At 50.4% G+C, this 14,191-nt stretch overlaps 2 protein-coding genes across 2 annotated transcripts; both read right to left on the bottom strand.

Moving 5' to 3' along the window:
- Positions 1 to 456: 456 nt before the first annotated feature.
- On the bottom strand, positions 457 to 9,227 carry LOC119240844 (zinc finger protein ZPR1). Its single transcript, XM_037505625.2, has 14 exons — positions 9,031 to 9,227; positions 8,699 to 8,860; positions 8,206 to 8,296; positions 7,785 to 7,855; positions 7,070 to 7,156; positions 6,799 to 6,921; positions 6,368 to 6,415; positions 6,126 to 6,192; positions 5,669 to 5,739; positions 4,853 to 4,942; positions 4,308 to 4,418; positions 3,604 to 3,690; positions 2,273 to 2,338; positions 457 to 1,085 (listed from the first exon to the last, which is right to left on the bottom strand). Exons 1-14 carry the CDS (start codon positions 9,205 to 9,207, stop codon positions 951 to 953), a joined length of 1,386 nt encoding a protein of 461 aa, XP_037361522.1. The 5' UTR covers positions 9,208 to 9,227; the 3' UTR covers positions 457 to 950.
- A 2,368-nt stretch (positions 9,228 to 11,595) lies between these two features.
- On the bottom strand, positions 11,596 to 13,305 carry LOC119239959 (apolipoprotein A-V-like). Its single transcript, XM_037504345.1, has 3 exons — positions 13,257 to 13,305; positions 13,018 to 13,129; positions 11,596 to 12,541 (listed from the first exon to the last, which is right to left on the bottom strand). Exons 1-3 carry the CDS (start codon positions 13,303 to 13,305, stop codon positions 11,596 to 11,598), a joined length of 1,107 nt encoding a protein of 368 aa, XP_037360242.1.
- Positions 13,306 to 14,191: the final 886 nt, after the last annotated feature.

Here is a 14,191-nt window from a genome sequence, read left to right as displayed (position 1 = left end):
TTCCCTGCTATACTTTAAGCTCCACAAAAGCAAAGCTTTATTTTGTTCACTCTTCTGTAGTGTGCCTGGCACAAAGCAAGCAGCCAGACATCCACGGACAGAATGAATGAAATGCCAGCTCCAATCCCCAAATTACAGTGGTGGCCACATTAGAAAAATCTTGGGCCTCCCGGTGGCGCAGCGGTTGAGCACTGGGTTGCGAAGCTGCCCGCAGCCTCTGCAGCGCCGGTTCGATCCCCGGCTGCTCCCCGGCCACCGGAGGAGGGTCCCACGTGGCGCACAGACCTCTCCTGCCACCTGCTGTTCCAGCAGTGTACTTCATCAAGTCTGCCTGTTCTGTTCCCCGCTCTGGCTGTGGTGAATTCTCTCACCCTCCTGCGCTTCTTACTGTACCCAGTGCTTGTATAAATAAATAAATAAATATTTTTTTAAAAAAAAGAAAAATCTTCTTTAGGAGACTGTATTAGCAGCATGTGATAACAAGGACAGAGTGAATCCAGAGGCAAGCGCTGGGAGGAGTCATTTTAATGAGAACATCTTCACCTATACTGAACCCCCTCTGCTCAGAAGAGTTTTGCTGTTGACAGATGTTGTATACCCAAAATCAGCTCCCAAACTCCAGGTATACCTTGAACGTCACAGAGTTCCAACCCTTGAGAAGAGTGTGTTATCGGGAGGAAAGGGAAAGACTTGATAGCCAAAAAGTGATAATGACATGCCCCATGGTTCATTTCTGGGTTTCTCCCCAGGCTGATCCAAACCTCCAAAATAAGGTCAAGTAACATGACAGCACTGCACTTGCATCATGTCCCCAAATCTCAGACTCAGACCAGGCAACTTCCCCACACGGGCAATACCTAGTAGGGAGGACTTGCCCAGCCTTTTTCAGTAGTAACAGATAATCCTGGCGTCTGAGCGGTGCTGGAGGCTGGCCCGGAAACCTCGCGCCGCTACCGCTGTGGGGCTAGGCCTGTCTCATAGCCCTCCGTCTTCATGTCATTGAGCCCGAGGTCCTCATTCTGGTCAAACGTGCGCTCATAATGCTCCATCTTCATCTCGGGATCATCTTCAGGTGCATAGATGTTCTGCAAGGACAGATAATCAGTGCTCGTGCCATCCTCCCACCCACAGACACCTCCACCTCCCGCTTTCCCAAGATTTTAATGTTTTTATTCTCTAAGGGCCTCCAGTTCCCCATGGCCAGGTTGAACTAGTGGTCAGTAACAGAGCCCACATGGGCCGGGAATGGAACAGTCCAGTCCCAAGCAGAATTAGGAAGCCATCTGCCTAAAGAACTATTTTTAGGGCCTCCCTGGTAGCACAAGGGATTAAGACATAACCTATGAAGCTATCTGCACGAGTTCAATCCCCAGCCAGGAAGCAACCCACATGACACAGCAGACCTCTCCTGCCTCGCCTGCTGCTCCCCTCAGCAGTGTATTTCAAATATTCCTCCTGTTCTGTTCCCCACTGTCTCCAGTGAATCCTCTCACCCCCACACTTCTGGTCTGTACCCCAGTTCTTGTATACATAAATAAATAAATCTTTAAAAAAAAATACTTTTAATCTGTACCTTCTTATGAAGACAATAACAATGGTTTTAACTGTGGAGAGAGCTTACAACAGCTTTGCCTGACCCATAAAAACTGCTCAGTAAATGATGAGACTGACAGTCACAAGAATATCTCCTGCGTCTGCTTAAAGCCTCTTGAATGTCCTATCTTGGCCTCTAAAAACAGTATTTCTCCTCACTTCTACAATTTGCAGAAGGAAAACTCCACTACTGGACTTAGGGCTGGTGACAATAATTAGACTACAGGGAACAGGAGCCGGGAATATCCTTTTTTCCGCCTTTGACACACTTACAATCTCTCCCATCATCTTTTTATTTTTTCTTTTTAAAGATTTATTTATTTATTTATTTATACAAGCACTGCTATAGTCAGAAGCGCAGGAGGGTGAGAGAATTCACCAGAGCCAGAACAGGGAGCAGAGCAGGCAGAAGGACCGAAGTACACTGCTGAGGGGAGCAGTGGGCGGCAGGAGAGGTCTGTGCGCCATGTGGCAGGGGAGCAGCCGGGGATCGAACCGGTGCTGCAGAGGCTGTGGGCAGCTTCGCAACCCAGCGCTCAACCGCTGTGCCACCGGGGAGACCCTCTCCCATCATCTTCTACTTCCTCCTTTAAGTTCTCCAGAAATGATCACTATTCAAGAAAAGGATTCAAGAAATTAGATCTCCATGATATGTCTGCTCCAGGATGGTCTACTGTACCTGTAAGTAGCTATTTCCTGCTGGATCATCCATAATAAAATGGGCCTTCATGTTCCCTGCAAGGATCTGAAAAGAAAAAAATATAGCAGCTAAACTCTACATAGCTCCTGACAGGAAGAGGCTTAAATCTGCCAAACCAGCCCAGTTAATATCACAGAATCCCCAGAAGTTTAACAACTGTGAAATGAGGTACAATGAGACGCCATTAGATATCCCTGATCTCATCTTCCAGTCTAAACATGTCAACAACCACCCTCCTCACATGTCAGCAAAGAAGCAGTTTCTGTGAAGTCACTACAGTGTAGACAGGGTGTGGGCACTGGGCCAGCTGAGGGGAAAAGGAAAGGAATGAGGAACAGGTCCAGTGAATGTATGACTACCGGAAACAGATCTCAAACACCCCCCCACCCCACACCTACCCCTTCTTCTCCCCACACCAAGCTCTCACAACACTGCAGGCAAGCCTTAACCTCTAGCAGGGAAACACAATAACCCCTGATGGGTCACTGACCAGACCACTTGTTAAGGTTCCAGAAATTTTACCTCTCAAGTACTTTCTCAAGAACTACTACAGATGATATTACAATAATAAAAAGGAGAAAACCAAGCAAGAAAATGATACAGGGTATCGGAAACCAGAAGAAACCCCAATGTGATGGTTTGATGTTTAATTTTTTTTTAATATCTGACATGATTTAATGCTGAAACAGGGAACCTGATACCCAGGCAGAGCAGCTTGCAGGGAGGGAGGGAGGCAAGCCTGGCAGGCAACAACCAAGCCTTCTGGCCACCTTTACACTGTTATATACTCATGGTCACATAACTGATACATTCTTGCACATCCTAGGTGCTTTCAAAGTTATGGGTCTTATGTTGTTTGCTGGATGTCAGGAAGGCCCTAGGAAGGTGGAAAACACAACTGATACATTATAATGCATGCCTGGCACTTTCAAGGTTACTGGATGTCTATTGTCTGCTGGATGTCCTAAAGGCAAAACAAGAGCCTGAATTACTCTATGTTTCTTATAGTGTGATTATGGATATATAAGACTTGTTTTCTCTCTCTCTGTCTCTCTCTCTTTGATTGCTTTATCTTTCTGTTTCTTTTTCCCATTTGTTTCTTACTGCTTGTTCATGTGGCTATCTTTACCTGGTGGTTTTCTACGTTTTTTCATTTCTTCTTTAATGTACCTCAATTCTAGATTTTTGCTTAGATTGCCATGAGGGGTATAGATGGTTTGCTGTTTAAAAGGCATCGAGAAATGGGTGTGCAGCCTCTAGTCCACTGGAGCCCCACAATCTTAAGTACTGACCGACCAGTGTCCTCCCACCTGGTCCAGCTTCTGGCTAAACTCCTGCAGTTTCTCCGTCTGCCCCGGACTGGAACTGTCTCCCAGGGTGAAAGGGTTCTTGGTCACCTGTAATAAATAACATCCAAATTGCTCGAATACTGACTCTATGTCAGGTTTGACCATTAACCTGGTGGGGGTAAGGGGGAGGCAGAGAGGTGCCCAGCCTTGGTCTCCATTTATCCCATACCACCTTTCTGACCTAGGAGCCTCTGCTAGGAGTGTGTGGGTTAATCAAGAAAACCAGTAGTGAGAAATAAAAATGTTCTTACAGTGAGCACTAGTTCTAATGTGAAGAAATGCTAAGTATAACTTAAAAGGACAAAATGCCTGACAACTGAGGATCAATAAGAGAAATAATGCGTTAAGAGGATAGATATATGGTCTCAGTCACCAACCTTGTATATGTCTAAGTGATGGAGGATCCTCACTCCTTTATTTTAGTGAAATTAATGACATCAGCCAAACCACAAAACATCTACATTGTCCAGACTTAGGCCCAAGGACTTCCATTCAGATTCTTACTAACTTACCCTTCACAATGGAAAATAACATTTAAGTTTTTAATATCAATTTTAAGGCAAAGGACCCCCAGTTATCAACCCTAAAACCAAGGATGTCTGAGGGCTTCCAGCCCCTTGCCACAGCCACACTGCCCAAGCAGACACTGCACTCAGCTGACTCACCAGTTCCCGGATGTCTTTCAACAGCCCCTCCAGTGTGGTGAACTTGCCCCCCAGGACAGCCATTCCCAGTTCAAATTCCAGCTCTGGGATTTCCACACTACATGTCTCAGACTGTGAGGAAAGAGGTCAAATTAGCTTTTAAATTCTGAGCCACCAGAGAAAGCTACCCACAGTCCTCCTGCCAAATTAATGCCACCAGAAAGTTTGCAGACAGAGCCAGCTATTCCCATCTTCTCTCCTATCCATGTGAATGAGAGGAATGGAACCAACCTATAAACCTTGGAGTCATGGTTCCAAGCTGTCATTAGAGTGCATTAGAGACCAAGGCCCTTACAGACACTGGTAGGCAAAGCTGTCAAGTTGCCAGAAAGCGCTTATGGGTAATAAGCCTCCTGAATCTGCTTGTCCTATAATGGATTTCTGGGACGCTCAAACCCAGGGAAGTAAGGAAATACCATATGACCCCAGGACATAATTTTAAAGGACAATTTCCCAGAGACAGAGACCACTATGTAAGGACAGTCACATTTCCAACAAGATGTTACCTTGAGGAGGTCTCTGGTCATATCTGAGGCATCTGTGATATGGAAGGTGATCCTGATGCCCAGGGGCTCTATTGCTCCTCCTGATTTCACCTGCGCAGACAACAGCAGTCAGGACAGTAGCAGAGAAGCCATGATCTTCACTGGCTACCAGAGAGGCCTCAGAGGGTAGGTATGGCCATTCAGTCAGTCAGGCCCACTGAAAGCTTTGAAGGACAGTCTTCTACACAACAATGTCAGCAGTTACCAAATCAAAATCAACAGGAGCTAGCTGGCAGCAGAGGCCCAGCTCCAGGAGCCTGACAAAACAGTCCAAGTTACCTAGAAACTCTAAATTTACCTTTTAAAAAAAATGCCACTCTTGTGGTTTAAATGGACTTCTAAAGGTTTCGCCTCTTTCATTCACTGCATTCCAACATGTGAGTCCCCTTTATAACATTGATTTTAATAATTTAACCAGCTTAAATGGAGGGTATTTACAATCCTCCATGGCAGCCTATTCTATTTTGAAATAGCTCTAGTAAGCTCTTTGAGGCAAAATATACCTTCCTGAATTTCCACCCCTCTGAAGAGCAGGTCAAGAATCTCCTTTCTTTCATATAACCAATCTTTAACACATCATGAAAAGTTTACACTACCTCTAACTCCTTCTCTAGGCTAATTCCTAGTTCCTTCAAAGCCTCCTCATCATACACTAAACCCAAGAGAAAAATTCAACTCACCCCCACAACATACACATCTCAAAGCAGAGAGCAGCAGGATGAAAAGACAGGAGTTATGCTCAAGCTAGGCTACTTTCCAAATAATGTACCCACCCACCTCATTGGTTCGATGGCCGCACTTCTCACAGTTAGTAGCCATGATGATAACCTCCTTAAAGTGGGGGATTTCTAGAAGATGGAGTTAAGGAAATTTGCTTCCAAGATAGCAATACCACCCTCTGGGGAAAACCAAACCCCAAATACACAGCTGCTGGTCCTATGACTGCCGGAAATGGCTCACAAGAGGCAGCCTGACTCAGCCGGCCCTCCAAAATCAAGCAAGGTCGTCCCTCATGGTGATCCTGTCACAAATGTTTGAAGACCTGGTTCAGGCCACACACAGGAGTCTCGAAACTATGACGTAATTCTCTTTTTGAACCCCAAAGCCAGGGTCAGTCTCATCAAAGGCAAATGTTCATCACTCGTAATAAAACACACGCCCTCCTGCATGTGCCGGAACATAGTCTTTCCGCCTGAGCCAGATGAAGAGCAATCCACCACCTGACAAAAGATACGAACTAGCTTCATGTTGGTCTGAGCCGGGGCATTGCATTCTGGGCAGTTTGTGTTGAACTGCAGCACCTGGAACACAACAGGGGGACACAGGGTGAGCCCTCCCAGGCAGCATTCTCAGGCTAAAGACACTGAGTTGGTGCGCCTGTGGTCGCCAGGTTGGTGGGGAGGAAGAGAGACCCTGAACGGCAGTGGTCTCAGCCCACATCTCATCTCTTTCCTCCACAGTGTCAAGGTGACTCACTTCATTTCTGAGATCTTCCTCTTCCGGCTTCTCTTCAGGCACCTCTGCCTAAATAGGAGAGACGCAAATCACACGTTTATATCGATACCTCAGCTCCAAGCCCATCTCCTGCCCTGGAGCAGAAGAAAGTACTCTGGCTTGCTTATGTCAGCTGCCACCCGTGGGGTCCGACAGGAGGAGAAGCCAAGCCCCAGTGAAGGGAAGAACAATTCACTGTGAAGTTTATCCGGCCACTACTATCCTTTATTGTGACGTTTACCCTAGTCTTTGACACGAGCCAGATGACAGAAACAAACATGAGGTTCCCCTCATAAGGGTCCCTTGGAAAGAGTACACAGGCAGCAGCAGCAGCAAAATGTTTCCGCTGACGCCAAGTAATCCAGAGTACAAGATCATTCCAGAGCATTCTTATGGCTTCCCAGTCCACTCACCTGGAGCCCCAGCATCTGTTCTTGCTGTAGGGTCCTGTTATAGTGTGTGATTACCAGGGCATCGTCTTTCCGGGGAGCATGTGGGTTTTCCACAAAGCTGTTCCCTGAGGGATCATCGATGATCTAACGGATGGACAAAAAAAGAGTAACTGTAAGAAGTCATGATCCTCCACCTACCATCAGGCCACTCGGGCACAGTGGAAAATCAAAGACAGTCTTAAAAGTCCCTCCTCCCCTAAATCTAGGGCATCTTCAGTCCTTTCATACTCACCAAAGTGAAAGGAGAGGTCACGTGCTTTAGCTCTTTCAATTTGACGATGAACGCATCAATCCTTTCAGCTACGACTTCTTCTTTTGCCTGCCATAAATGAAGAATTACAGGATCAGTCCTGGTGACAGGCCTTATGCCCCCAATCCCTATTACCCCACATCACTGCCATCATGAAGTAATCACCTCTTAATGTGAGTGGAAACAGATTTGGATTTCACAATAGAATGTAGCAAATACTTTTGAAGTGTATAGGTGGTGCCAGGTGAGCCTCATTTTTTTTCATTCATTCATTCATTCAGCCCAGGCACTCAAGCCAGCTTAGAGATGGATGGTCAATAAATCACATTCCCCTCATGAGGTTTCCCAGCGAATTAGGAAGGAAGATGGCTCTATATGCAATTATATTATTTCTGTTATAATAAGATATAATGCACCACTCAGGACAGATAAGTAAACCCAAGGTGATACACCAAGGGGATTAGAAAAGGCTCTTCAGAGTTAACATTATACAGTCTGAGATGAGGCTTCAATATATTTTGCAGGAGAAAAGAACAGGACAAAATAGGGACAACATCCTGGCAGCCTGGTCATCATCATATGCTTCCCAAAAAGTTTTAGGTCAGAGAGGGTTCAGCTACATAAGAAGCTAAACACTGTAGTCAGACATGTAAAAGCAATTATTCCAAGACGCTGCAATCAGAAAACCCCAACTCACCCTTCGAGTAGGTTGATCCTGCTCCAGGCCAGAGATAGCACGGCTGATCAATCCTTCAATAGTGGTCAGAGCTGGTGAGCAAGAACAACAGACAGATGAGTCAGGGCTCTGCTAACAAGAGCCTGTATGATCCTCGGACTTGACTTCCTCGTCTGTAAAATGAAGCAGCCAGGACCAAGGTTCCATCCATCGCCAATAACAGTGACGCTAACATTCTGTAATAAGCACATAGTCTTATTGGTAGTTTATCATTATCTACCATGCCAAGCTGTTCCATCTATGCTTTCCACTCATGTCAAACCAAGGAAGATCAATCACAATGGATACTCAGCCAAAGCCGCCACAAGCCACTAGACTCGGCACCAAGGATTTTCCAAGAAAGTGGGTGAGACTCCAATTAGGTTGGAATCTTTAAATTTACCTCCCTTCTGGCTGAACGCAGGAATTTCAAAATCCAGCTCTGGAATCCTTGTGGTAGCAGAGTCAGTCTTCACTACTTCTCTGTTCATGTCCTGAGCAGAAATAAAACATTCAGTCCAGTTTCTCTTCAGGAAATAACCAGACTGCCCCCTCCATCAGACCCCAGCCCAGGTGTTTCTTCCTCTCCCCACTCCAAGCAAGCGAAGGTGTTCCCACATAACAGTACAGGTGGTGTGAGCCACGCTGCCCAAATGGAAAGAATACCCTTCATTACAACTACTGCTCATGTGATAACCTCTGCCAAAATGTGCACAACACTCTCACAAGTCTTTTCTCAACTGAGCAGATGACCACACCAACATCATATCACAGGAGAGAAAACTTAGGCTTGGCCATAGAGGGATTTATTCCAGGTCCCACCAACTACACCAGACTGACTCCAATTTCCAAGGTTTCCCTAGGAAACTAAGGTACCTGTTCTGGGTCTCTCTCACCTCCTGGGTCTTGACGGTCAAAGAGTAGCGCACTCCCTGGTCCTGGATCCTTCCTGCCGACTGGATCTCAGTGTTGCTCCAGCCACAGTGCTCGCAGGAAAAGGAGCTCACGATTATTTCTCTGAAGAATGGGATCTTGGTGAGCAGGAGGCGCGTCATGCCCTGGGGAAGCAGAAACCAGCGAAAGAGAAGTCATGGAAACTGCAGTTCCCCGCCCTACAGATCCCCGGCGCGCCTCGCCCGCAGACCCCCAGCTGCCCGGGCCGCCCACCCCGTTCCCTTCCCGGCGAAAACCTAAATCTCCCTCCGCCCGCGGCCGCTCCCCGCCTCACGTTGCGGTAGCAGTTCATGCACAGAGACTCGATCTCGGTGGGCTGCTGCTCCTCGTCCTCGGCGCTTATGAGCCGGAACAAGGGTCCCGGGGCGGGAGCCCGGGCCGGGGCACGAGCCCCGGCAGCGGCTGCCCCTGGGGGCCCCGGCTCCACCGTCCCGCCGGCCGACAGGGCCATCACGCGCCGCTCAGATCGCGGCTTCCGGCTTCCGCACGTCTCTGGCGCCACCTCTTTACGCCACTTCCGCCAGCTTCGGCCCGCCCTTTCTTAAAGGGGCCTCACGTTCTGGGCCCTCTGGGAACAGAGGCTGATGGCGAAGATGGCATGGTCCATAGCGTGCCGGATTCAGGCTTTACTTCCACCTCGATCCACAGGCGTCCTTTACCCCAGGACGTCCTCTCAGACGCTGGACAATTTTTGCTCCTTCGCAATAGCTCCATCGCTCAGAGTCCTAACTCGTGGTCCAAAAATTCCTCTAACAAGCGCCCTGACAGCAAGGGACTTGACAGTCCCTCTGCACAGCAGGTGCACAGCAGGTGCACAGCAGGTGCACTGCAGCCCGGGCTTGCTTCTGTCCACTGTTGGGCAGATTCTGCTTTCCCTTTGCTATGCGCCCCCTCAGTTCTTCAGTCACTTCTTTTCTCTTCTCACTCCCTATTTTTTTTCTTTTTTTAAAAGATTTATTTATTTATGCATACAAGAGCTGGGGGGGGGGCAGGCCAGAGGTTTGGGGGGGTGAGAAGATTCACCAGAGGCAGAGTGGGGAACAGAACAGGCAGATTGACCGAAGTACACTGCTGAGGGGAACAGCAGGTGAGACAGGAGAGGTCTGCTGCACCGTGTGGGTTACTCCCTGGTTGGCCAGGGGAATTGAACCTGTGCTGCAGAGGCTGCAGACAGCTTCATTGGTTGCATCTTAACCCCTTGCGCCACCAGGCAGGCCCCCTCACTCCCAATTTTGGTCCTTATAAACAGTTGCCCAAAGACCTGCCTCAAACACACAGCCCACATTTTTACTTCCACCACATGACCCCAGCTGACTCACCCCTCCCAGCCTCCCAACAACCAAAACACTTCTTTTTGTTAAACCTTCCTTTCCAGCTCCTGCTCTCCCTGGGCATCTCTCCCAGTTATTGCTAAATCCAAGGTATCCTCGAAGAGGTCCATCCTGGGGCCATGATCAGCCCAGATTCCTGTGGGGTCTGTGCTATAAGGAAGTGGGGGTGGGGGTGGAAACCCTGAGCAGGGCACAGCCTGAGGAAAGGGTGCTGGATGGACCATTTCAACAGGGAAAGGGGTGTGTTCACCTTTTATCCCCCCCCCATTCACCCACCTCCAACTTCAGAGTTCCCTGGGGTCATGAGGCGTGCTGGAGCCCAAGTAAATGTGTATATGAGGAATGGGGGAGGTTAAGTGTCTGGGAGTCCCAAGAAGAGAGTCCATCATAAAAGAGGCCATTCAGTGTCTGCAATAGCAGGAACAAAGGAGACAGGTGACCTGAGGAAGTGCAGGTCCCAGAGCCACTGCTGCTCCAGTGACAGCCTGTACTTCATACATACCACCCTGTGGTAGGCAGCCCAGGGGGATAATGCATTTGTAGAGGGAGAGTAACCCAGGCTCATCTCCAGGCCTTGACAGACAGCTGTCTTCTAAGAAGGGGTGGGGATCTCCGGACTGGGAGAGGGTCGATGAGAATGAGCAGCCAGGAATTAGAGCAGATTTTGGGTGTGGTTTGGATAGACATGGTCCAAATGAGAGTCACACCAGGCAAATAAGCTTCCATCATAACATCTATTTCATTTAAGTCTATACTTCACCCTAGAAGTCAGGTGGGAAGGGGAGAGATGGGGAAGACAAAGAGTTTGCTCCCCAGGGCACTTAAGAAGCCCTCAAAGTTTGGTGTCCAGTCACTAGTTTAGATGTAGAGCTATGTAAGGAAATTCTGGTTCTGCCCCTTCCTGTCAAAACCCCCACTATTTTGTATCCAGCAGCATCAGAGCCAGCGGGGATAAACACACACACACACACACACACACACACACACACACACGAGTTACATGTTCTCATCATATTGTACTCCTTTCTCCCTGTTCCTCCCCTGGGTGCTGTCATGTCAGCCCTGGGGAGACAAGAACTCCTCTCCGTGGACTCAGCTGTAGCAGTGACCACCACACAGGCACAGGTGATGGGAGCCAAGCCCTGGGATGAAGTGGCACAGATTTCCAGCACCATGGCGACAGGCTTGCACAAAATTACCTGCGCCTAAGATGCCTCTCTCCCTCCCCACTCCCACCACACCAGAGCAGAGCAACTCATGAGGATTCCTAAATGAGCACTGGAAGCCGGGTTTGCAAAGCCTGGTGAGTGTAATGCATCTGGATGGGGGAATTGCAAGAGGCTGGATATGCTGGGGACAACAGCCTCTTGGGTTACCTCACTTATCCTGCACAGGGCCCTCCACCCTCTGCCCAACAGGCCACTGTCAAGGACTGAGCCATGCTAAGGGCTCAGGTCCTGGGATCCCCAGACAAGGAGCTGGGAAGTGGGCCTGGGCAAGTAGAACCCTCAGGGCTCCCTCAGATGACCCTGACCATGGTCTTGAAGGCTATAATTGATATCTTCCCACAGTTCGTCCAGACGGGCCTGCAGCTGTCTCCAGGCCTTTCCATCGTCGCCTTGAAGGAACTCTGGGGCAAAGTTGCTGTGGCTCGGCGGGGGTGGTGCCAGCTGCTGCTGGATCTCCTGGGTCTCCTGGTCGATGGCTCGGGTGAAGGCAGCGATCTGCTGGAAGGTGTCCTGGCGGAAGGCCTGGAGCCGCTGGCGCACCTCCTCGGAGAGCACCTGGGGGTCCGGACCAGCCCCTTCCTCTGCATCCAAGCCAGCTCGGGCAAAAGCACTGAGTTCGTCGCGCAGCTGGTCCAAGTTCTGCTGGATGCGCACGTGCAGGGCTTTGGCCTTGAGCGTGAGCTTGCTAGACAGCGCCTGCACGCAGCGGCTGAGGCGCGCAGGACTGGCAGAGGTGTGTGGCGCCACTCTGCGATGCAGCTCCTGCACGTGGCGCCCGATGCCGGTCACCAGGCGCTGGGCATAGGGGTGGAAGAGCGCCTTGACGCGGCCGGTGTGATGCACAACACTATTCTGCAGGCTCTGTAGCAGGCCCCGGGCCTCGTCCACTCCCCCCCGCAGCTGGGCCTTGGTGCCCTCTCTGACCACGCGCAACTGCTCCTGCAGCTCCTGCACACCCAGAGCCACCTGCTCCATCAACTCCGTGGTGTAGGGCATCAGCTGCTGCCGTAGACCCTGCAGGTTCCAGCCCACGCGCTCGTGCACCTCCGCCATGTAGGGCTCCAGGCGTGCCTTCACCTCCTCCAACTCGTCCTGCAGCTGCTGACGCATGTCCACCACGTCCTGTGGGAGCTCAGGAAGCTCCCTCATCTGCTCACCCAGCATGCCCAGATTTTCCAGGAACTTGTCCATATTGAGGTCTTGCTCAAGGCTGTCTTTCAGGCTCCTAGAGGCGGGGACATACATCCATGTCATCAGACTGCTAGTCCCTATCCTCTCCTGTGCCCCAGAGACACTGCCCACTGATCCTCTGGGGAACCAAGCCTGGAGGGCCGTGTTCCCAGAGCCGGGGCCCACACACAGAAAGCACAGAGACAGGACACATGCAAATCTGGGCCAACACTACGGGAGGAAGCACGGAGGCACCTGGGCTCTCACACGCTGCTCTCACACATTTGGGGTTCTCTCCTCGGTTCCCAGGTCCCACACCAATGGACAAGGGGCCAGCCAATAGCAATCATGAGGTCAAAGCCAAGACTACCATGAGTAGAGGGCTTTGAAGACACAGGGACCACCAGACTAGTGCCTCTCAGTGCCTCTACCCCAGTGAGGCTGTGGAAGGTGAGGACGCAGAGGCAATGCATCATCGCATGACCCGGATGTCTCCTCCCTTGGCCCACACTGCTTGCCCTGGCCACTCACGCGGGCTCCCATGCCAACTTCTGCTGCTGGATCTGCTCCACCTTGCCTTTGTCCCTGCTGCTCTGGCTGAAGTAGTCCCAGAAGCCTTTCCGTGCCTGGGAAGTTGAAAGCACTGTGGAGAGGGATGGAACAATTAGGGACTCTGGTGGGCTTCCCAACCCACCTCTCCTTGAGGGTGGATAGCTCCTGGGTCCAGCTCCACCCGCACCTCCACATTGAAGTCAGGGTCAGAGACCCACCTGCGAGAAGGGCAAGAGCCCAGGTCAGAACTGCAACCGTGCTTGCCATTATCGAGTCTGAGAAGGAAGGTGAATGGAGGCCTGGTTAGTGTGAAGAAGCACAGGGACACCTCCCACAGGACTTTCCCCTAGGGAGCTGCTGCCAGGGCCAACCTGCCCAGAATCTGTTCATCTCCCTGGAAAGTAGGGAGCACAGAGCTGTTGGGGATTAAGAGCACTGACCTAGATGAGAGATAAGGAAGGAAGGGGTGTCTTCCTCAGATATGGGGGGAGCAGCTCCATTTCCAGCTCAATCACATAATATGGATGTGGAGCTCAAACCACCCTCCCCAAATCCCAGAGCTGTTCCCTAGGCCACTTCTGCCACCACTCCTCACTCGCCTACCTCCCACCTACCTCCCCTCATCTCCTCACCCAGCATGCCCAGTTCTGCCATGGCTGGAAGAACTGAGGCATCCCAAGAAGCAACTCTGCCAAAGTGCACCCAGACAATGTCCTTGGTTCTTAGTTCCCACCCCCAGCTCTCTGCAGAGACCCCTGCAATCCTCTGCTTGAGGACTCCAACCCACATCCCTCTGCCCAGCTGCTCACCTGCTCAGTTCTGGGCACAGGGACCAGACATTCCGCTTTATACTCCGGGGGCCTGGGCCTCTGGCAACAATTGCTCTGAGTAAATACCACGTGGAGGGTCAAAGAAGGATGACCTCACCTGCCTCCCAGTGCACACCTCCTGCCCTTTCCTGGCACCCAGAGGGTTAATGGGCACCCTAATATAAAGGGGCTTCTCTAGTAGAGATGTGCTTGCTGGAAAGTTTGGTTAGGAATGGGGTTGAACTCTTCACCCAGTTCCCCTCAAGCCCCATGACCTTCAGCCTTTCCACTGACCTGCTGGCTGGCCCACCTGTAGAGACAAGCCTGTTTGTCTGCTGAGGGCC

The sequence above is a fragment of the Talpa occidentalis genome, unplaced genomic scaffold, assembly GCF_014898055.3.
Source record: "Talpa occidentalis isolate TD23 unplaced genomic scaffold, MPIMG_talOcc4v2.1 talOcc4.12, whole genome shotgun sequence".
NCBI lineage: Eukaryota > Metazoa > Chordata > Mammalia > Eulipotyphla > Talpidae > Talpa > Talpa occidentalis.
The sequence above is the reverse complement of the archived record's forward strand: the minus strand, read 5'-3'. Positions and strand labels throughout refer to the sequence as shown.